At 34.5% G+C, this 22,089-nt stretch overlaps 1 protein-coding gene across 1 annotated transcript in view; it reads left to right on the top strand.

The window, feature by feature from the left end:
- Positions 1 to 22,089, top strand: part of LOC149065735 (uncharacterized) — an 88,286-nt gene extending 66,197 nt beyond the window's left edge. Inside the window, exons 6-12 of the mRNA XM_089253839.1 lie at positions 4,972 to 5,150; positions 15,780 to 15,937; positions 16,805 to 16,953; positions 18,170 to 18,251; positions 18,560 to 18,710; positions 19,259 to 19,481; positions 20,840 to 22,089. Coding sequence (XP_089109965.1) covers positions 4,972 to 5,150; positions 15,780 to 15,937; positions 16,805 to 16,953; positions 18,170 to 18,251; positions 18,560 to 18,710; positions 19,259 to 19,481; positions 20,840 to 21,045 — 1,148 coding nt within the window. The 3' untranslated portion in view covers positions 21,046 to 22,089. The remainder of the gene's footprint in view (positions 1 to 4,971; positions 5,151 to 15,779; positions 15,938 to 16,804; positions 16,954 to 18,169; positions 18,252 to 18,559; positions 18,711 to 19,258; positions 19,482 to 20,839) is intronic.

Below are 22,089 nucleotides of genomic sequence, written 5' to 3'. Positions count from 1 at the left end.
TAATACGATACTCCTTACGTATGATTAAAGCAATTTTCACAGTTAACAGGTCTTTGACCGTAAAATATATATATATATATATTTCCACCTATTTCACACACACATTCTGTTGTCCTCTTCAACATTAAGATTCTGGAAACACTGGATGTATTAGGTCTGTAATTGTTGTTGTTCTTACAGAAGAGACCAAAACGAATAAAAAAATGATTACCGAAAGAGAAGTCTCTCTCTCGTAAAGAAAACACCGTCTTAAACTTTGTTTTATGACCTACCAGAGCATTTTTCTTCGGTTCGTTTCAGAACAATTACAGCTTGCGGATTGAGTCGTGTTTACGTGTTCCGAAGTAATTCTTGAATAAATTATAGAGGGATAGGCTATTTTAACAAGTTTGGGCCATAAACAGAGCATCGTTACGAAAACATGCGGTCTCTGGGTTCATTCGTGTTGAATTGGTTTGGCGATTGCAGTGATTCGTTTTAATGTGTCCCGTGAAATTGTGATACTACAAATAAGTTATTGATTGGAATAAATTTTATCTGAGAGTCTTCCAGTTTAGGTGTCTTCGTGATATTCCTGCAAACTTAAGACTTGTTTAGCATCTATATCAAAACCAGTGCAGTGAACCACGGCGATTCTTCAAATTTCTAAACTTATAATCAGAAAAGAAAGTCACGCGAGGGCTTGTATCCCTGCATCGTTGTATACAGGGTGATTATTTAATTTCCCTTGCCGCATTTTATTGCGAACCATTGATTCTAAAGGCATATTTGCAATTGGAAAAATTATCCAAATAACGTGTAGAACTCATACAGTATACGTCATTTATATTGCAAAAAAGGTGTTGTATAGTTATTAAAATGAAAAAATTAACTTTTTGTACAGTCCAAATGTACTCAAAACCCAATTGGAAAGTTGTTTTCCGTCTTTTCTGGGGCCAAGAAAAGGAACTTCCCCTTTTCTAAGTGGAATATTGGCAGAGATATTTGATTTCGAAAATCGGAGTAAGTTGGGAAAGTGAAAGTACAGCAGAAAATAACGGGCTTCTTTTACTTTACACTATCAATACAAATATACAAATGCAATTCAAGGACCACAACAGACAAAATGCTCAACGAGGTGGCTGGAAATGATGCCGATAAAATATGGTTGTCAAATATGTATCTAAACTATATCAAAAACACAGCAACCCAATAAGAACGATATAAAACCAATAATTATGATAAAATATAAATATACATACTGCCCATAAAAAAAGTTATGGTTGTCTCATCTAAGTATGTATAGCCTCTCGATTTATCCCAACATGTCCATTGTATTACCTTTTAAACGTGTCAATTGTGTTAGAATTCACAACCCTCGGAAGTAAGCTATTCCTTTTATTCATTACCCTATCAGAGAAAATTTTCCGGCGACACCACAACCTAGAATTGTACCTTACCCATCGATACTGGTGTCTTCTTGTCGAGGCAGCTGATTGACGGCGTATTAATAACTCACGGTCCATCCTATCCATCTCGTTGAAAATTTTGAAGACTTCGATCATATCCCCCGACACCTGCGTTCATCCAATGTAAACATATTCGAAAAATAAAGTCTCTCTTCACAGCTCGAGCTCAGTGTGTCATCAAGAGCACGCGTGGCTCTTCTCTGCACATTTCGACGAAGTCAATGTCCCTCTGTAAGTATGGTCTCCAAAACCTGACGGCATACTCCAATCCAGGAAAAAGTAATCCCAGGAAAAGTGAAAGGATCACTTTGGGAGAACGCGAAGAGACCTTTTTGAGAATGAAACCGAGCATTATATTCGTTTTTTGACCGCTGTTGAACAGTATTCAGAAAACATAAGCCGCTCGTGGCTCATGGGATTTGAACCAGCAACCTTCGAAATGAAATTTCATGCGCTATTCATTATACCCACCACGACACAACTTTCTCCAGATTTTTGAATTCTATATAACACCTCTGCGAATATTGCACTTAAAAACGTGGAATTTTCCTTTTCGTCCTCAGGAAAGATAGAACAACAACTTTCTAATTGAGTGTATGAGGAGAAGGTATCCGTATATAAACTTTCATTTTATTTTAATAATTATACAACCCCTTGCAATAAGAATGACGTATATCCGAGTTCTATATATATATACACGTTATTTGGATAATTTTTCTAATTTGAAGTATGCCTCTAAGATAAACGATACACCAGTAGAATTCGGAAGGCAATTAAGTAATCACCCTGTATACAAGGTGACACAAATTGTATTTAGCAATTTCAATCGGAAACTGTCAAAATGAAAGTGCGCATGCGTGGTATACTTACGTTCTCTTAGAGCTGGGCAATGGGCAATCAGTATTCCATAGTCCGTTATTGGTCAGTGTAGATGCGGATTGCGTGAAAATAATCGACTTTTACACGAAAAACCTCAAACAAAATAAAATGGTGGGGCATATTGTGCCAATTTGCGTAAGGAGAATTTATTAACTTCTAACTTTTCGAGCATAAATGCCAGACGTGCAGTTACTGTAGACTGTGTGCGAACCACAGATTCACGGATATCGCACGTCCAAAATTATCCTCGAAAAATTAGGGATCATTGATTGACCATATAATATTGATAATTCTACGCCACAACACAACCTTCTGTTTCGGTCGAGGCTTCTCACACGAAAGTCGAGGTTTTCCACAAAATAGGGATCTGCACTGATCAACGGTCAACACTAATTGCTCAACTCCCAACTATTAACGGATAAGGGTAAACAAAGTATGTGCAAACACATTTGGAGAGGAACGACAATTGAAATGGGTAGATAGTACCATAAACTGGATTAACTTTGGGACTGAGAGTGCAACTTTATGGCAGCGGATTATTTTCGGGTTTTGAATTTCCAGCCAATGTCATGCGTTTTATTGGTTCACTGCTACCGAATTCGGAAGCCGAAAAATATTCCGCTGTCCCAAAATTGCATTCCCAGTCCCAAAGTTACCCTGATTTACCGTACTAATAGAAACGTCAATTTTTAATATGAAACTCTTCTGTTTATCCAAAGTATCTGCATAATTAGAAGTATTCGCAACGCAAAATCAAAGACTCAGGTCTGAAAAAGAAAGTTTTGTTTCTAACGCGAATAAATATAGAACACACACCATAAAGAGTATAAAAATGTTCTAAGCATGGCTTCGAACCGAAATAAATCCATACCATCCAGAATAAGTACGTAAATTCCACTCAAGTTGCCTCCGGAGTAAGTTAAAAGGTCTTATAGAAACAAGGTACTTTTAGAATTTATATCGACGCAGAAAACAAAGATTTATGTCCGACTTTCCCGTTAATCCTACAGGAGGTGGTCAAGTGTGTTGTTATTAAACAGCCTTTTTCTTATATAACGGAATTAGACATTGAGTGGCCATTCTTCAAGCGCAAGATTCCACTGAAAATAACACATTCGGAATTCCGGTCACGCAACACGATGTCTACGGACCTTGAAGGGTCTGATGTTAAAAAAGAAATAGAGAGAGATGAAAAAAATTCAAACGTAAGACAAGAGCAAAAAAAAAAACATTGGCCGCGTCAGCAGTTTCGTCAAGGCGTTGTTGCGGTAAGGTAAGTTTTTATATGAAACTGCAAGTACCAAACGAAAACAGAAAACGTAAAAGAAGAGAAACTCAGTGGAAATACTTCCGCATGGCATTCAACGTGGTGATGAATACAGAAAACTTTTTAACCATCACCAATGAGCAGCTCCGGTCAAATGAGGTGAAGGAAAGAGACGCAGATGAGCATGAATAACGCTTAAATAACGCTACGAGAGAGAGAGAGAGAGAGAGAAAAAGATAATTCGTAGAATGTGCGCAAGCTTTGAACTCTCTCAACTATAAATGACCATGCAACAGAAAGCTCTTTGGTCATATTTGTGGCCTTAAGAAACGCGAACAGCGTGTGAAGTTCAACAAGTGAAAAACTGATGAAATATTCAACTTATAATAATATTCATCTAAATATATTATTTAAGATTTCAATAGAGCGTGTTTGAATTATTGAATATATATACATATGGATACACTAAAAAATAAAACTACCTTTTTTTTTTGTAAATTGCTTTTGACCAGCGGTGTTTCAGTGATGGCGATCTCTGCCACTGTACCGAAATGATGAGGTTACTTTGTAGTTAAGATCAACGAGGTCAAGAGATTTTTTCTTTCCTTTTTTTTTTGAAGATGAGAAAGAAATTCTGCTTATACATAATTCAGGTTTTCCCCCCAGAAAGCACAATGTATGCATACATGCTGAAAATTTACCTTTGTCGAAAAATATCTAAAATGACTGCTTTTCATCCCTAACCTTTGCCAGAAGTATTTCAATTATAATTTCGCTGACGTTGATTGGACATGGAAATTTGGCTACTTTCTTGCCTTGACAAAGAAAGTTCAAAAGATCGTCGGATTCAATCAGAAGGTCGAGTGTAAAGAAGTGCCGAGATTTTATAATGGGTCTTTGGGTGCATAAAAAAAACGACGTCGCATTTTGCTTATGAAATTTTGAAAGCTTATTTTTTCCTCTTATTTTACGCAACTAATGCCCTTTTCTATTATATGATTTTTTTTAATAATTTAATGACAAAATATTTATAAATTTAGTTGTGATATAATTTGGTGAAATCGAAACACCGCAAACTCAAAAAGAGCATACACAGTCGAACTTGGTTAATTCAAAGTGCGAAGTCACTGGAAATAAGTTCGAATAATACCTTAATTTAAAGAACGAACCGAATTAATTGCACCGAACCTTAAATTAGACATAAAACTCTAGAGCAGTTCGTAAAAGTCGAATTATCCGAAATTCGAACTAACCACGCTCGAATTAACCAAGTTCTACTCGTACTTACAGCTTCATAGTCGAAAAAATATACATAAAAGACTGCCGAAAAGTTGCGAGACATTTGGTGTTTCATTATTATTATCTTTTATTTTCCAGCCGAAGTCCGTTGTGGTCCGACTTCAATGAGTGTTACAGTGAAAGTTATGACACCCTTCAGAGGGCGTCTTTATGCGCTCGGCCACCCTTACGACTGTTATTCTGTGGACGTGGGCACTGACGGACATCTGACTCTGGATATCCCTCTTCATGGTAGACGATGTGGCACTAAGAATTTCGTAAGTGTATTAACAAATACTAAGATTTTCCTTAGAATCGCATTTTACCATTATAAACTCTCTTTCAGTCTGAGACAAAATAATATATAGTCATGGTTACACACAGTCAACTTATTATGCCTACCAGACCATTTTATGAGAATTATTATCCGCAAAAATGATGATTTTACAGAATGGGTAGGATAAAGAAAACTAGGAAAGCAGGATCACTGACATAAACAGATTCTATTAATTAGAGAAAAACACGTAAGAGAAATCTACGTCGAATTGGGATTTCTCATGATCTAGCATATTACTAACGCATAAGTGTGTATTTGTGAATTTTTCTCAAAATTTTTGGCAAAAATATTCTCTACTTTCAGATCGTTCTCGCTCCTTTCCTTTTTTATCGTCTCAGATTTAACTATGAGGAAACGGAAAGTTCCATTACAATTTCTGCAGTAGGCTAAAATATACTCCAGTATTAAGTTACAGGAAATTACTTATTGCCTAAAATACATTATTTAATCATGTTAAAAGTATATAAACTGCACCAGATTTATAGACCAGTAGACGATATAGAGTGTAGATTGTAAATCATACCTAATTAAATAAAACAGTTTATTAATTTACCAAGTAGTCTATATTTATTCGCAGTATCATCATCATCATCATCATCAACAATTTTCAATCCACTGTTGGATGAAGGTTTCCTATAAATTTTTCCATTTTGCTCCGTCTGATGCTTTAGCCTTCCAGTTGACTCCAGTCACTTTTCTGTTGTCCTGTCTTCTGGCAATATGTCCAGCGATCAGCAGTATTACGTTACGAAAAAATATGAGGCTTCAAAACTCTATACTTTCTTTTAACATATTATGTTAAAGGAAAAAAAATGCGAATATATTCATTTTAATGTAATGTTTTCCAAAAATTTTCAATTTTTTGTTACTTTTTCTACAACTTTTTTTGGAATGAACGCGCGTTTCATTTAGCTTAACATAATTTCCTGTGTATGGATCTTTGGTAAGGTATAATCTTTAGATGGAAATTTCGTATTTCAAGAAAAAAATTCCTTCGCATAATCCAAGTATACAAATTTCTTTTCCCAATGATGAAATATTAAGGAATGGAAGAGGTTACTAGACAGGTTTTTGTAGGAAAAATGTTATTGTGTGCGTGCGTGCGTGCGTGTGTGTGTGTTATTTTCTACTCGCATTCATACATCAGATTTACATCCTGGAAAAATGCATTAATCATTTAATTTTTTTTCATTCAAAATTTTTTTATGATTTTTTTCTTCTCCCAAATTTTTCAACTCGCATCTATCCGATACCTATAAAAAATTTGTTTCGGCAAATTATTTTTTTTTAAATGTTCATTTCTATTTCAATCTCTCAAGAAAAACTACAGATAAAATGTGCAGTGGCATATAATCCGCACTAAGAAATTCAGAAAATGTGTTTCTCTGACGTATGAACCCGTGAATTATACGCCGATAATACGCCGAAGAAAGTACAATATGTTAAATACGAAAAGAAATTGAAGTTAAACATTCGTTTAATTGAACTTGACAGAAGTATAGGATGAAGTAAGCTGATATGCAGCTTTTATTTGAAGCTCTTGAGAGTAAAATAAAACAAGATTTAGCGACCAGAATCATCCGTTTATGTATTCGTATAACTCGGTGGTTATCGTGTATCTATCGAAGACCAGCTAGTAATTCAAAATTCGGGTGGAGTGTAGCTTTATCTTACCTCTTTTTTGACAAGTGATAGCGTGTGAAATATGATAAGAACTCTAGAAGCCTCTCTCTTTCTTTAAACCCATCCTTTATTACGATTCGGTTATCTCTCGTCGATCGCCATCAGTTTATTTTTCCATCACGAAAACTATTTATTGTTTGACCATAGCTTATTGTGAAAGTTCCTTGCGGATCGCAATATCGTAGAAACGTGTCATATTTTATATATAAGCTTCATACAACTACGTGATTGCGGTATCATACGAAGACGTTAAAAGATATAGAAGATAATATAACTATTCATTACTGTCTGAGAAAGAATTGCACAACTCTATCGATTTGGCACGGGCGTTTACCATGAAAAACGTGACAGAAAAAACAAACGTGTATCTTCGATCAAAATTAAACTCAACATAACAAATTATTTGTTGGGGTGGAATCGGCTATAAAGAATGCAGTCAACATACATATAGCATCATGCTGCCTGCGATCGATTTACTTTTTCGATGACCCAGCATTGACTTTCGAGCATTTGGTCATTTTACATACTCACATAAGAAAGTCCAAACAAATCCATTTCTGGCCTGAAACTGGACTCGAATGCAGACTAGTATAATCAGGGCCGGACTTGGTCGTTTAACGGCCCGGTGCGAGAACAGTTTTGCAGCTCTCTTCAATATTACGAGAGAGATGTGATAGGGCAGTGAGATTCTCAAAGTGTGCGTCGTGGCTTACAGGGGCGTCGTGAAGAGATGGAGATATTGATCTATGTGTCTATTTACGCTTCGAAGTGCTCATTTTATATCTACTAAAAAACTGTAAAAATATCTACTAAAATATTCTAGGGAGTCGCAGATCAGCCAGGAATTGGGCAAGGGAACCGTGGATGATATAAGTTTGAGAACCACTATGATGGGAGGTTAGGCCCAGAGATTAACTAATTTTCCTCTATACATACTAATTTAGAGGGCCGGCTAAAAGTCTTGGAGCTCGGATCCATCAAAATGCCCTTCCGAGGAGGTTCAAGCAGGTCCGTCCAAACGCATGGCATACTGGATAGTGCAGGTGGTTATGAAGCGTAACGAGAAAAATGTTTAATACATGAAATAAGATTTTGAACCCGGGTGACTGGCACTTCAAGTCTGAAAGGGTGACGGGGCCCAGAGATTCTTTTTTCCCGAGGGCTCATGGCACTGTTAAGACCATGGCCCCATCATGGGAAAGGCTGGGCTCTGAGGACTTTAGATATCTGTCTTATATATATTTTCCAATATTTAAATTTCCTTGAAAATAAATATAAGAAGCCAACTTAAAATCTTAGTCTAGGGTCCTGTAAAAAATCAAGATCCCATTCAATGATGTGGGGGGCGCGAATTTACTATTGCTGTTAATAAATCGACAAATTCTTCATCAACAGATCAATAGGAACGTCAAGATCTGCTTTTGAAAAGCAGTTATTGTAAAATATTATATATATACGAAATCGATGCAATAAGATCCAGTTTTACGGCCCCAAATATTTTTCTTCCCTGTGCGATCGCACCCTTCTTACCTGCCTAATTTCGGCACTGAGTAAAATCGAAGTAATCGAAAGTGTGAACCTCTATCTCCCCTTAAAAAAATTAAATGCAAAAGATCTAATGTCTTCAAACGCGTAAATGCCATACTCATAATAATTTATGTTAAATTATTTTTTTTTTTGAGAGAGAGCGTGCCATTTCAAGTAAATTACGTTCAATCTTGTCGTTTAATTAATCTAATGGTTAGGAGAAAGCAGAAAATATTACAGGCTGCATCGCCCGAGGATGAACAAGTTTTACGGCACAATGAGACTAAACCATAAAAACAAAACATCGAAATAAATACGGCTCAAAACGTTGCAAAGAAGTGCCTACCAATATTGCCTTTGGGTTTCACCATGACTAGTGCATCAAGTTTCTTTTTCTTGGATTTTTTTTAGCTCAAAATTGACTTTTTACTTGGGCATTCACGGTGTCTTCTTCAGCGAGAAGACGTGATCAGCATGCCGCCAAGAAATGCAACCCGATGCACCGAACACCTGAGCATGCCGATTTAGTATAGAAAATAGTTAACATATCCGGTTCTTACGAGTTATTATTTTTTTTGAATTTGCATCTGACGTCTATGAAAAAAATTACTCTATCAGTAACAATTATGGTGACGATAACAACAATAATGATAAATGATTAAGATTGATTTCACGTCAAAACGTTCTACTCCGATGAAACCAACCGAACATTATTTCAGGATTAGCGTTGCATTACAATGGATTTCTCTTGAATTTATTACCTCGAGTTATGCTAAAATTCACTTTTTATGGCATTAACATTGGTTATACAACGTACATGAGCACCGTGAGGAATGACCTGACATTACAAAAAATATATCCTTCAGGCAACATGCTGACCAGATGATGGTTTGTAGAAGTATACAGAGTAATTTGGTGATGACAGTCTGTCACATCACTGAAAGAAGTTCGAAAAACCACTTATACAGTGAGAAGATTGATCTTTTTATGGCAAGGCTTAGCGTGTAATTGGCTTTTGAGCCTATGTAATTTTTTACTTCATTTTTAAAAATCGCTCAACTTGCTAAACAAGTCGGCATATGAGTGAATCTTTTGGTTTTGATCATATACGGCTTTAATCGGTGATTTTCATCTGTAACTCTAGTTGAGATAGCTTGGAATAGAAATTGTTTTTGATTAATATAAAAATTGATGGATGTTGGATCAGATTGCCATGGTTATTTTTACAAGAATCGTGAATACAAGGAACAAAACTACAGACATATTGGATATGGTACTATATTTTGTTAGAACCATGAATTATCGTGAAAGAAAACTTCTTTAATTTTTTTTATCTAATTGTGCTTAGTTGGAAAAATACTCAGTCTCCTTTGATACCACAATAACAATCTTTCGCTGTTTTTCTTCACTAATAAGTACTATACACAAAGAATTTTTCGGACGAGGGTGTACGTACAGTGACCACAGTTAGAATTATAGGGGGAGATCCATGGCTTTTAATGAAGGTAAACATATGGAAAGAATTTTTGAAACTAGTCATTACGTTCTTAAAGCAAACTAGGCTTTTTACTACAAAATACGCCTTTGATATAAGGCCACACATTTGATGTTTTGCTAAATGGAAAGCCGCAGAGTTGAATATACGATGAATGACTTCAGAAGTTACGTGTTTTTATAAGCTTCAAAATAAAATAAAAAGAAAACTTACTATATATTGGTTTTAATTATATTGGTTCAAAGAAAATAAAGTAAGAAATCGTAAATATTCGAAATTTTTCCGCCATCGCATCCCGCTTCTAAAATGACGCATCTCAAAGCAGTAGTTAACTAGAGATATGACATTGCTCAGGTTTCTAACTTGTGCATTTCTCTTACCATCATGAGAATAGCACAAGCTATACAGGGTGATTCTGCATTCATGGGATAAACTTTAGGAGGTGATATAAGACGCCTAAAGAAGCATTTTTAGTCATAGAATGTGTGGTCGAATCGCAGTAGCAAAGGCGGTAGAGGGTGTTTTTAGAGAGTGCAAACAGCACTTCACCAAAAATATCATATATTTTTCTGACGGATTTGCTGCAATAAGTGCAATTAACCATTCGAGGGTGCAGGGTATTGTATTGTGGTGGGCCTGCTCATGGTATAACATGGGTAAAGCAAATTCTACCAAAAGTGATTATACCGTATGATCATTGTTTGGCGCAGAATAATCTTGATGCTCCTGCACCAATAAAAAAACAAACTCCAATCCAATCCGAAGGTCCATTCTTTCCAGCTATAGTTTCGTTAGTGCTAATTAAGTTTGTTATATTACCAATTTTTCTGACGAAATTCGACTGTGTGCATAATCAGAACTAGCGTTATACTAAGATGTACAGTTTATTGAGTTCTGTTGAATCTTTCGATTGAGTGCGTATGTTTCTGCAATTTATACGCGGCATCCATTTGTACTAGACGGGTTTAGGGTTACAAACCAAACGCGTTTGTATCAGCAGCCTAACTGATGATAAAGATTTCTAATATTTCTGTTTTTATAACGTCTTCACGTATATGTCCATCTTTATCAACGTATGTCTAAATTGTCAAAATGTGTTCACGTATTTCGAAGCGTGACGCCATAAAAGAAAGCGATCGAAGTGATCCTTATTTTCTGTTTTATGCTCTTGTTTTTCCAAACTCGCTTATTATGACCCCCCTTCTCTTTCGTAGAGACAAACTAACAATGTATAAAACGCCAATCCACGGAGGTATATCGTGACTTGATTTAAATTGCAAATTACTTGACTTTTTTTTTTTACTATTATTTTTCCGATTGGATAGTCTCATTTTATCAGACGTCGTAAGTAGGCAGGGCACGGTAACATGTTCTGCATACATATATTCACGGACTTATGTCTGAAAAAAAAGAAAGAAAAAAAGCTTATCTAACTACTTAGAAATTCCGAAGGAAAACAGCATAAAACAAGTGTCAACAGAGAGCGTGAACTTACAAATCTTTAAACTGACAACATAAAGAAGGATCAACGTGTCTTCACTGAAAACGCCGACTTGAAAAAAATAAAAGAACGCTAAGAGTGTGACCTAACTGGAAAATGAAAACAATCCTCGAAGAACAATCCTATTACTAAGCATACTTTCCTCTTTTTACTGTTGGTGTGGAGCTTCTTTGAAGTATTAGGTTCATTAACTTTGGTGCTATAAAATTCTGAACATTGTTAACTTCAAAACATAATACTTTTGATCTTTTGATTAAAACGAGGTTATATCTAGGAAAAACTATAAGTTGATGGCCTACGCCTATGATAATAATTTATGCGTAAAAATAAAATTCTGTTTTAGTTGAGAATGTCGACGGTTATCTTAGCACAGCACATTTTTTCCTCAAAACGTTTTTTTGGAAAACTTGGCGCACTCGCTGTTGAAAGCTTTTTGTACTTTGGAGTGGAAAAAAAATGTCTTGGTATAGAAAAAAATTGCATTTTGTATTTTTCTGTAGAATTTTCCCAAAATATTTATAAAAATACAGTTAATATGATGTTTTTATCACGAATGAGAAGAGTTCTCTACTATTACAATCTATGCATATAAAAAATGAAATCCGGAAAAAAAATTACTAATCCTCTATGGTTCACCCCATAAAAAGTATGAATTTTTTTTTCTCGCAAATACGGATGTAAACGTTTGCTGTTTTCTTAGCATATTTTTAATTTATACAATACATCAACTCACAACAATTAGATTAATTAGAGTGAGTTTTTATTTAGTAAACAATGGGGGTAAATACAGTTTTCCTTTATTTTACTGTTATCTATAAACTGCAGTAATAAAACCTTGCTTAGGAAAGTTAAATACTAGTTGTTTCCTTGAATTTCATTTCCAATTCTCTCAATTCGGTGCAATTTTATTAACCTTTGAAAACGTATAATTTTAGCAGCTCTCAAAAAATGACACCAACGAAGAATCCTCCCTTTTTAGATGAAAAAAATAGCATTCTATTTTATACACTGAAATGACCACTAAAACATGTACTTTATAAAATACCAAAAAGTTTAGAAAAAAAATTAGTATAATGGATTTTCCTTACCATATATTTGCTATATATGTACAAATAAACACCAGATCATAGAGCAGTAGTTCTCAAAGTGTGTGTCGCGTCTCCTAAGGGTGTCGCCAATTTTTGTCAGACGCTGTTGATATTGATGTGTGCTTTTTTGGTGCTTTGGAGACTATCTGGGGAGCCGCGGACGAACTTTGACCAAAGCAAGGAGGACGTGGGTGACAAAAATTTGAGAACCACTGCCATAGAGCCATAGAGAGTTAAAATTTTGCGAAATCAAACCCGTAAGTTATATGAATGATTCGGTTGTCATTAAAGAATATAATCTAGATATCAAAAATATTCATACTCTAATATCTTACTGTAGAAGTTTCGGAAAACTTACGCATTTTAGATAAGAATGTATAGGCATCAGAAACGATAATTCTTTGTCTTATTTTACATTGAAATTATTGTAATACCCATAGTAACTTTCATTATAACAACGCGCATGGGATCTTTGATCTTCTTGGCTGTTTTCATTTTTACATGTTTTTATTTTCTATTCTTGGTTCTAATGCGAATAAATTTTAAAATGAAAAAAAAAAGAGCAACAAATCCAGCTCAGGCCAGCAAATTCCCACGAGCTACTGCAATATTAAATACACATGTTCCTTGCTTAAATTTTGGAATTCACACTGACTTATCTTTTGCATAGTCTAACATTTTTAAGCTTTTTCTTCAGTATACTGGATCATTGGGGCATGAGATTAAGAATATCCATATGTTCCGTCAAGGAATATTCATCCTTAATTGGATACCAGTTCCCCCATTGTTATGGTAGCCTGGTTGTCCATAGCTATTCTCTCTCTCTCTCTCTCTTTCTCTTATATATCTGTTACTATTATTTAAAAAAAATAGTCAGTATAATGAGCCCCCTGTAGTCGGAAAACACAAACAACAGAAAATGAAGGGGGGAAAAAAAAGTACAAAATGAGAAATAATAATAATAAGGAGAAAAGAGAGGAAGAGAGTCAGTCGGCTAACGAGAGCTATTTCGATTTCTTTACTTTCTGTTTTCTTTGTGAAGAATTAGATGCAAACTAGTTGGTCCCCGTTAATGAAGATAATAATGGGGTAGAAGAAAAAATAAGAAAAGGACTGAGGGCAGCGCTCTTTCTATACATGGTAGTTTAAGCCATCCTAAACAACTAGTTTGGTCCGTAGTTGCTATTCTTTTAACGCTCCTCCTTGGGTTGCATCCGTCGCGGCCTGATGACTAGAAATAAATGCGCCAAGTGCAAAATTAAGCAGAAAACGTTTTTCCTTCAACAGACCAATTCGAAGATCTCACTTCATGATGAAAAGCGGGTGGATTTTTCTTCGAAATTTTTCTTTTATAAGTAAAAAAAAATGTATTTGTAATGAATAAATCTCGACGGAAATAAAAACATCTAGTAAAATAGGATTTTTTGTCTTGCTCATTTTCTAGTTGGTGGAGTAATAATAACTTTTTTTTCTCCGGGTTTATCCGAGCTTAACAAATTAGCGCAGGAAACGCTTGAAGAACAGCAAAATAATACGATGTTCCCCGGGATGGAAAACGTCTTAGAACGAAAGTAAATTGGTCAACCATTAAAAGAGAATGTAATTGTTTTATATTCGTTGCGTAGGTAATACTGCCTTGTGCTCATAATCCTGTGTTCAAATGAATCCACGCGTTGAAAAAACACTTAATACGTACGACGCTAATAAAAATTTGAATGAACATAACATCTTGCTCCACACTGCAAGTGTGCGTTAGTTTGGCTTCGGGAAATAAAATACTCAGCAGCTTTCCCTTTAAAAGTTATTATTGTTTCAACATCAATAGGTGATCATAGAACCCGGAATATGTCCCCGCTATTCATGCAGATAATGTTTATGGATTGGCAATTCATTAAAAATGTTGCGGCATTTGTGGTCCTCCCTCCGTAAATTGTTGCAGATGAAAATCAGTTGGAAACATCATAATAGTACAGGAATCAATTTAAAGCAATAAAAAGTTTTTGAAATATTATGTAGATATCAGCAATCATAATTAGTTATTTGTGTGATAAAAACTACAGTTTTTTGTATTCTATACTTTAGACCAGTGTTTCCTCAACCTTTTTGAATCGAAGGACCAATAAAATGTCTAAAATATTTCGACGGACCACTATGAGTCCACTGTTGATTTATCTGTAATCATACGACCCGCAATAAACCGAACATCCTTGTATTTTTGGTAGGACCGAATTTCGTAATATTGTCCTGTTTTTTCAACGGGCTTTCTTTTTTTTTTTTTTTTTTTTGCTAGCTGTACTAAAATTATAAATGAAGATATTTTCCATAACTTATAAACTGTGTTATGATGTTTATCACTAGAAATATGAATATCCATATCGTATACCACGTAAAAGGTTTTTCCCGGAATTACTTTTAAATTCACCGCGATTTCCAGCAGCAACCCTTCATTTACCCCCGACTGATGATTTTCCAACAGTTTAAGCAATAATTGGTGATTTTGCCGTCTTATGGCAGTGTTTCTGGTGAAAACTGGTGATGTCACGTATATTCCCATATTTAAGACTCCAATTTTCCGTATTTTTACCATATTTAGGATTCCAATTTTCCGTATTTTACCATATTTAGGATTCCAATTTTCCGTATTTTGTCATATTTAGGATACCAATTTTCTGTATTTGTCTTGAATGAAATATAATCACCATGTTGACATTTTTTTGTGAAATACATTTGTGTTTACTGTGATTTGAAATAGCCCTTAATTTCAGTATTTTCAGCGATAATTAGCAATTTTATTGAGAATTGCATGTTTTGACGTCAGTTTTGTGATATCCCTTATTTAGGACCACGATTTCGTGTTTTTTCACCCGATGAAATATGGCCATCCGAAGTATGAAGGTCTAACTTTTCATTTGAACCCAAAAGATATTACTAATATCAATTTCACAATTGAATAATTTTTCGTTCAATTGGCATTGAATTATCAAGTCTGTTGCGGGCCACTTCTGGTCCGCGGAACATAGGTTGAGAAACACTGGTTTAGACCTTTTGATGTGATAGAAAAGGTTAGGGAGCAGTATTTGATTTTTAAAAAAAAACACGTGTTTAGGCTATGTCGTGTAACGCTATGGAAACGTTTAATTTTAGACACATTTATTTCAGTGATGTTCATTACAAGACATTTTACATGTTTGAAAATCGCAATTATTTTCTTTATATTCTATATTCTATATTCTTAAATTCTTTATATTCCATATATTCTATATGGTTTCATTACAGGGTAATGGTACATTTATAAATAGTGTAGTTGTCCAACATCATCCTTTCGTTTTACGCACTACTGACAGACGTATAGAAGTGGCTTGCGATTATCATCAGCTTAATCGTGTGAAGATACGAGGTTCCAAAGGAGTGAGGCATAGTGATATCGATGATGGGTATGTATGTAATTGAAATCGATAAATTGAAAAAAAATTGTTTTTATACTATTCATACCGTACATACAGCCGTAAATATTTATCAGAAAGTTATGAAAAATTTAAAACGCCTAATGTGAAATGATGGAGAAAAAAAAACTAAAAGGTTCTGTTCTCACACACATTCATGTCTGTGTTTTCAATGCAAATTAAAATCCTCATACTAATGTTTTGCCAACATGAGAACAAACTACTGCAATAAAGGTTCATGGCAAGGTATTTAAACAATTTTACAACAGACCATTTCCATATTTGAATTCAAAAATCGATGAAAATTTGGGAAAGAACAGCATAAACCAACGAACAATTATTCTTTACCTTATTTATGCTGTTTTTCCCAACTTTTATCAATTTTTGAATTAAAATCTCTATCACTCTCTCTCTCTCTCTCAGCGAATATTGCACTTTGAAACGTGGATTTTTATTTTTTGGTATCTAGAGAGACAGGACAAGAACTTTCTAATTGGGATTTTGAGGACAGGATGACCGCATAAAAAGTTATTTTTTATTTTAATAACAATAAAACCACTTGCAATATGAATGATTTATCTCAAGCCTATACGTTATTTAGATACTTTTTCTAATTGGAAGTATGCCTCTAGAATCAACGGTTCATCAGTAATTTGCGATGCGAGGAGTTAGCTATTCCCACCCTGTATATTTGTAATACTGATAAAAGAATACTATGCGATGAATCATGGTTGGTTTATTCATTTTAATTGCGTAATAAAAAAGTAAACATTTTAACCAACACAGTGATTTTTGTCTGGAATTATAAGTATAGAATGAGCATTCACTCTCAAAAATTCGATTCCTTTTCCTTTCCAGAGATCTTCATTCATTTTCGCAACAGACAGTAACTGCAGTAGCCCCTACGCCTCCAATTAGGTTACGTGTTGTGAACGCAAGTGATCAAGATGTATCTGGAGCTGAACTTGGAGATCCTCTCTTTCTTAAAGTGGAACTAGCAGATGAAAGTGAGTAAAATGACTTCTCAACATGGGGGGGGGGGGCAGCATAACTGAGTTAATGTCTTACCAAAAGATAGAAAGATAATTAGGTGACCATTCTTGACATTTCACGATTTATGCCTGTTCTAAAAACACTAAAACGGCCAGAATTTCTGAATGCACAGAGCAGTAAGAAAAGCAGTTCGCAATAACAAAACGGCAACTATCCCCACAAACAATGATTCATGATATACAATGCAATACTGCTATGCTGCTTCTGAGTACGCCTTGAGTGTCGTATATACAAGATGACCAGCGATTTAGCAATTTTTCACCCCCCCCCCCCCATATTGTTTTCTTCGTTTTGGCGCCTCTTGTGTGTCACAAAATTTGGAATAGGCAAGTAGAGAAACAATTTCAACACTTTAAGCGGTTTTTAAAATTTTCCTGATCCAAATCCACATTATTATTTCCACAGTAGAAATAACTAAACCTTCTAGAAATGCCCACCTATTTTCAAGAGGAATTTTTTTCCCGATTTTGAGCTGATAAATGCTTCCCCCAACACCGAAAATAATAATAAAAAAAGTAAAGAGGAAAAATACTACCGTTTTCTGTTATTTATGCTATACGCAAGAATACTATACTACGTCGAAGGGGAAAGAAAACCATCGTCTCGCTTCCCTTCGGTTATCAGACTTTGAACAAAAGCTGACTCCGCCCACTGACGGTTTATTGACAGAACAGGGGGAGTAGAGGAAAACATGTTATCAAGGAAAGACTGTTGTACGGAATTAGCTGGGCTCGTCAATGTCGAAATAAGAGAGTTTTAAGAACCTGAAAAATATTTCGAGATTTCCAACATAAAACGGACCAAGTTAGACGAGATATCTCGGGATTGCCGCTGTAAGTGTTAAATACAAGAAGTTTTTTTTTTACATAAAAGTAGTTGAAAAAAAGATAGTAAAATACAAATGTATAACCGAAGAATCGAAACATTTATGTATTTATTTTATTTTATTAAAATATCTGTTCATACCCATTTAATTACATTTGAATTTCATCAAAACGTTTTAGCCACTCTGTAATATATTTTTCAGATATTCATTGTTTCAGTCGCAATGTTGGAAAGTTTAATATCACAACTACTTGACTTTCACATACTTCGTTATCTTTAATTCTAAATTATTAAAATATAAACAAAATGCACTCTTTACTTATTCACCGATCCTTATTTTCAAAGGTGTTTATGGCATTTTTGGCAGTGATCTCGTAGCAAGAAGCAGTGCCGGTTCAGAAACTGTACTACTGATCGATGACAATGGGTATATAAATTTTCAGTTTCAAAGTACATTACTTCATTTCGATTGATGCTTATTAATATTATACCCTGATTCAATATGATTGAATGGTTTCTATATATCTCGTGTTTTCAAGTATCATCTCGAATATTTGTGTCAGAGCTGAGTAGCAATGTGCAAGGTATAAAAACAAGGAACATTATGAGTGTATCACCAAAAGAAATTGAAAAATCAATTGAATGCATGAATTGCCTCAGATTAAACTTCGTGTTCATCGAAAAGTCACTGAAAATCATCATTAAATTATTTATTCATTGCTTTTCTTAATGTAGATGTTCTGTGGAACCGACAGTCATATCATCATTGGAAAGACTACCGGGTTCAAAAAGTCTTGTTGCGCCATTCCAAGCATTTAAATTTGCTTCAGACTCGGCAGTTAAATTCCAGTTGACAGTTTCGTATTGCTTAGACTCGTGTGCACCGGTAAGACATCTTATTTGCTAAAATATGTTATTCTTAGAGTTATTTTATTCAAAGACCATATATTTATGTTATTTTATTCAAAGACCATATATTTATATTATTTTATTCAAAGACCATATATTTATGTTATTTCATTCAATGACCACATAAGTTTTTCCAAACATTAGCAAGGAAAAATTCCCATAAGTTTACCACTATTCTAAGCAATTTGCACCAAAAATGTAAAAGTCAAAAAACTGCCTGCATCAGATAGTCAAAAGTGCCGTCTACGGCCACAACTGGGGGGGGGGGGAAGCAGGCTTATTGGGCTTATTGCGAAATAAGCAACCATTAAACTTCTTCAACTGCAATCAAGCCTCGGTGTGATTAATAGATTGGACACTTAAAATGAATCTCAAACGGACATAACGCTTACAAATATGAACCTTAAACGTCTTTTTTTTTACTCGTTTGCATAGATGAAAATTAACACGATTTATTTTCATTATATGCTACAATTCATATAAAATTTCGAAATTTACAAAATTTTTAATCATATGTTTCCGCAGGCCAGTTGCGACAACGACACAACAACTTCTAGCCGACCGCAGTCGTATGGTAAGCGGAGAAAAAGAGCTACTGCTGGTAATTTCTTGGAATTGCAACCAGGCGATATTGTTGGGGATGTTCATGCTGAAACTGCATATTTCGTTGTAAAGAATTTCGGACCTTCGTGGATGGCAGACCAAACTCACCGCCTCATTCAACCACAATTTTTAGAGCCTCCCGAAGGTAAGCGCTGCTTTCATATTTATTACTCACAAAAAAGCCTAAAGTGAATACCTAAGTCCGTTTCAGCTCGAATAAGTCCATATACTTCCAATTAGGAAATTTAATTTATTTTACTAGGGGCCGTATATGTACCAAGATACATAACAAATTTTTTATACGATCTCCTTGACCTCTTACTTTCAATTAGAAAGTTGTTGTCCTGTCTCTCCTCACCTGAAAATGATAATAATAATAAATCTATGTTTCTACATGGCGTTAGTGCAATTTCTACCTTAAAATATCCAATTTGCGTCAAGTTGTTGATATGAAATAAATTGGCACAATTCTTTCTCTGACTACTTTAAAATATGTTTTGGGTCCAGGTTCAAACTTTAGACTCACGACATAAGTGCAATATGAGCAGAGATATTATAATTCAATAATAATTTTGAAAATGAGAGAAACAACAAGCATACATGTAGGAAAAGCTCATTTTTATGCTGTTCATATGCTAAAAACATTGGCAATTGGAAACATATTTTTTTGGGGGGTGGGGTGTCAGGAGAGGCATGGCAAAACCTCTCTAATTGGAAGTAAAGGAACGGGAGACAGTATAATAAATTAAACTTTGTGTCTCGGTACATGTACTGCCCTTTGTAAAATAAATATGGCGTATCTGAAATAAGCAAGTTATTTGAATTCTTTTTCTAGGTGAAAATATGTTTCTATATACCCAACGGTTCGTGAGTTATTTGAGCCGAGACAGACTTAAGTTTTCACCCTAGATATAATCAAAAATCTATTAGTAGAATAGTGGAAACTTGTGTGCCACATAATTATATAAATTAAAACCTCCATTTTCTTGTAATGATATTAAGAACATTGATATGCATACAATACCTATGTTACAGTACATGTATTAAATCAGTTATTATGTATACTTACCAATCGTCTTGGTAAGTTTGATGAATTTATCATTTTTACCAGCGAATATGCATAATACCCAAGAGTCGTTGGTAAGTTTGATAAATACTTGAAATTTATCTCCTTTATCTGTGATTATTCATAATAACCTAGTGTAATTGGTGAATTTGATAAATATGAAAAAAATGAATCGAGTATGTATGTTGGGCACCGATATAATGATAACAAATTTTAAGATCCTACCCCCGACATAATGATACAATAAATGCATGAATTATCATGTATCGTGTATCATATAGCAGGAATGATATACTATACATGACAATACATTATAAAGTAGAATTTATCATATTTACTAATGTTGCGATGCTTGGTAAGCATGCATAATAAGTGATTTTGTATAATAACTTCATTTATCACATTTATCGTAAGATCTACACTTTTGTCTGTTACAGGTAAAGTCCGAGTAAGAGTTGCACCTGGTTCATTTTGCGTCGACTCTACCACGATCTATATGACAGCGGTCGCTGCTGGAATTTTACAGTTGGCTATCGTCGGTGCGTGTGTTTCATTGTTCCTTTTTTCTGGTGGCTGTAGGTGCTACGAACCATCATGGGCTTCTTTTAGTGTCAGAAGAAAACTCACTTCCAGTCATTCATAGTAACTATCGCTACTTTAGAGGGTAAAATTATGGGAATGGGTTCGGTAAACAAGAAATTTCGGGAAAAAATGCGGTCCTGATCGATGATACAATAGGCAATATTTTCCCCAAATCCTAAACGGTGTGATGAAAAATTTCATAGGAAACTTTGTAACCCAACGCTTGTAAAAATATAAACTTCGAGAACATCGTCGAGTTGCTAAAACTGCTCATATCGCTCAATTAGGTAACATGTTAGACGATGAATAACAGGGTGAATGGACCAAACACTTTTTCATGTATCTGAAATGGCAGCTATTACGTTACATTTTTTTTTTTTCACTAGTATTTTTCAGTGAACTATTTTATTATATAATGCATATGTTTGTGCTAGTCACAATTAATGTCTTCTGAATGGTAATGCAATTCTCATATTTTCATGTTTAACATTTCCTAATACACGAAAAAAAAATCTTATTGCATACAAAACTTTCGTTACCATATTTAAGTTGCTTAATGTGTCAATTTTATTAGTATTTCCTTTACCTTTTTTCTTCTCGGTAATATTAATAATTTATTAATTCTTTATATAGAAATATGGTGATTAAATTATTGAGGAGATTTCTAAGACAAATATCTAATATAAAGAATTTTTGGATGTAATATAATTTAGATAATTTGCTCATGTTACTGTTCTAAATAATTGATCATTTTGGGATTAAATATTCACTTTTATTTCCTGCGGGTCAGGCTAAAATAAATCTCTTACCATTTTTTTCGTGTTTTTAATGCATCGCCAAAGTACTAATGGTTTTCTCTTAGTAATGATACTTTGTTTTAGTATCGTGTGATGTGTCAATATTGTGTCAGTATTCTCTTCCAAAAAACTCATCTAAGATTTATTATGTTGTACGTGTCAATTTTTGTTGGATTTACTTGGGACGAAGATTTCGGGGTCATTTGGAATCGTGATTGTCTCCTGCAGTGTAATTGTTGCTTGTATTTTGTAGTTGTACGTAATTGGTAAACGTTTTGTAACATCAATAAAAATTTTGGATGAAAGTT

This window comes from Pholcus phalangioides, unplaced genomic scaffold, assembly GCF_987345545.1.
Source record: "Pholcus phalangioides strain wild (caught in Gottingen) unplaced genomic scaffold, Ppha-v1.0 ptg000039l_1, whole genome shotgun sequence".
NCBI lineage: Eukaryota > Metazoa > Arthropoda > Arachnida > Araneae > Pholcidae > Pholcus > Pholcus phalangioides.
The sequence above is the reverse complement of the archived record's forward strand: the minus strand, read 5'-3'. Positions and strand labels throughout refer to the sequence as shown.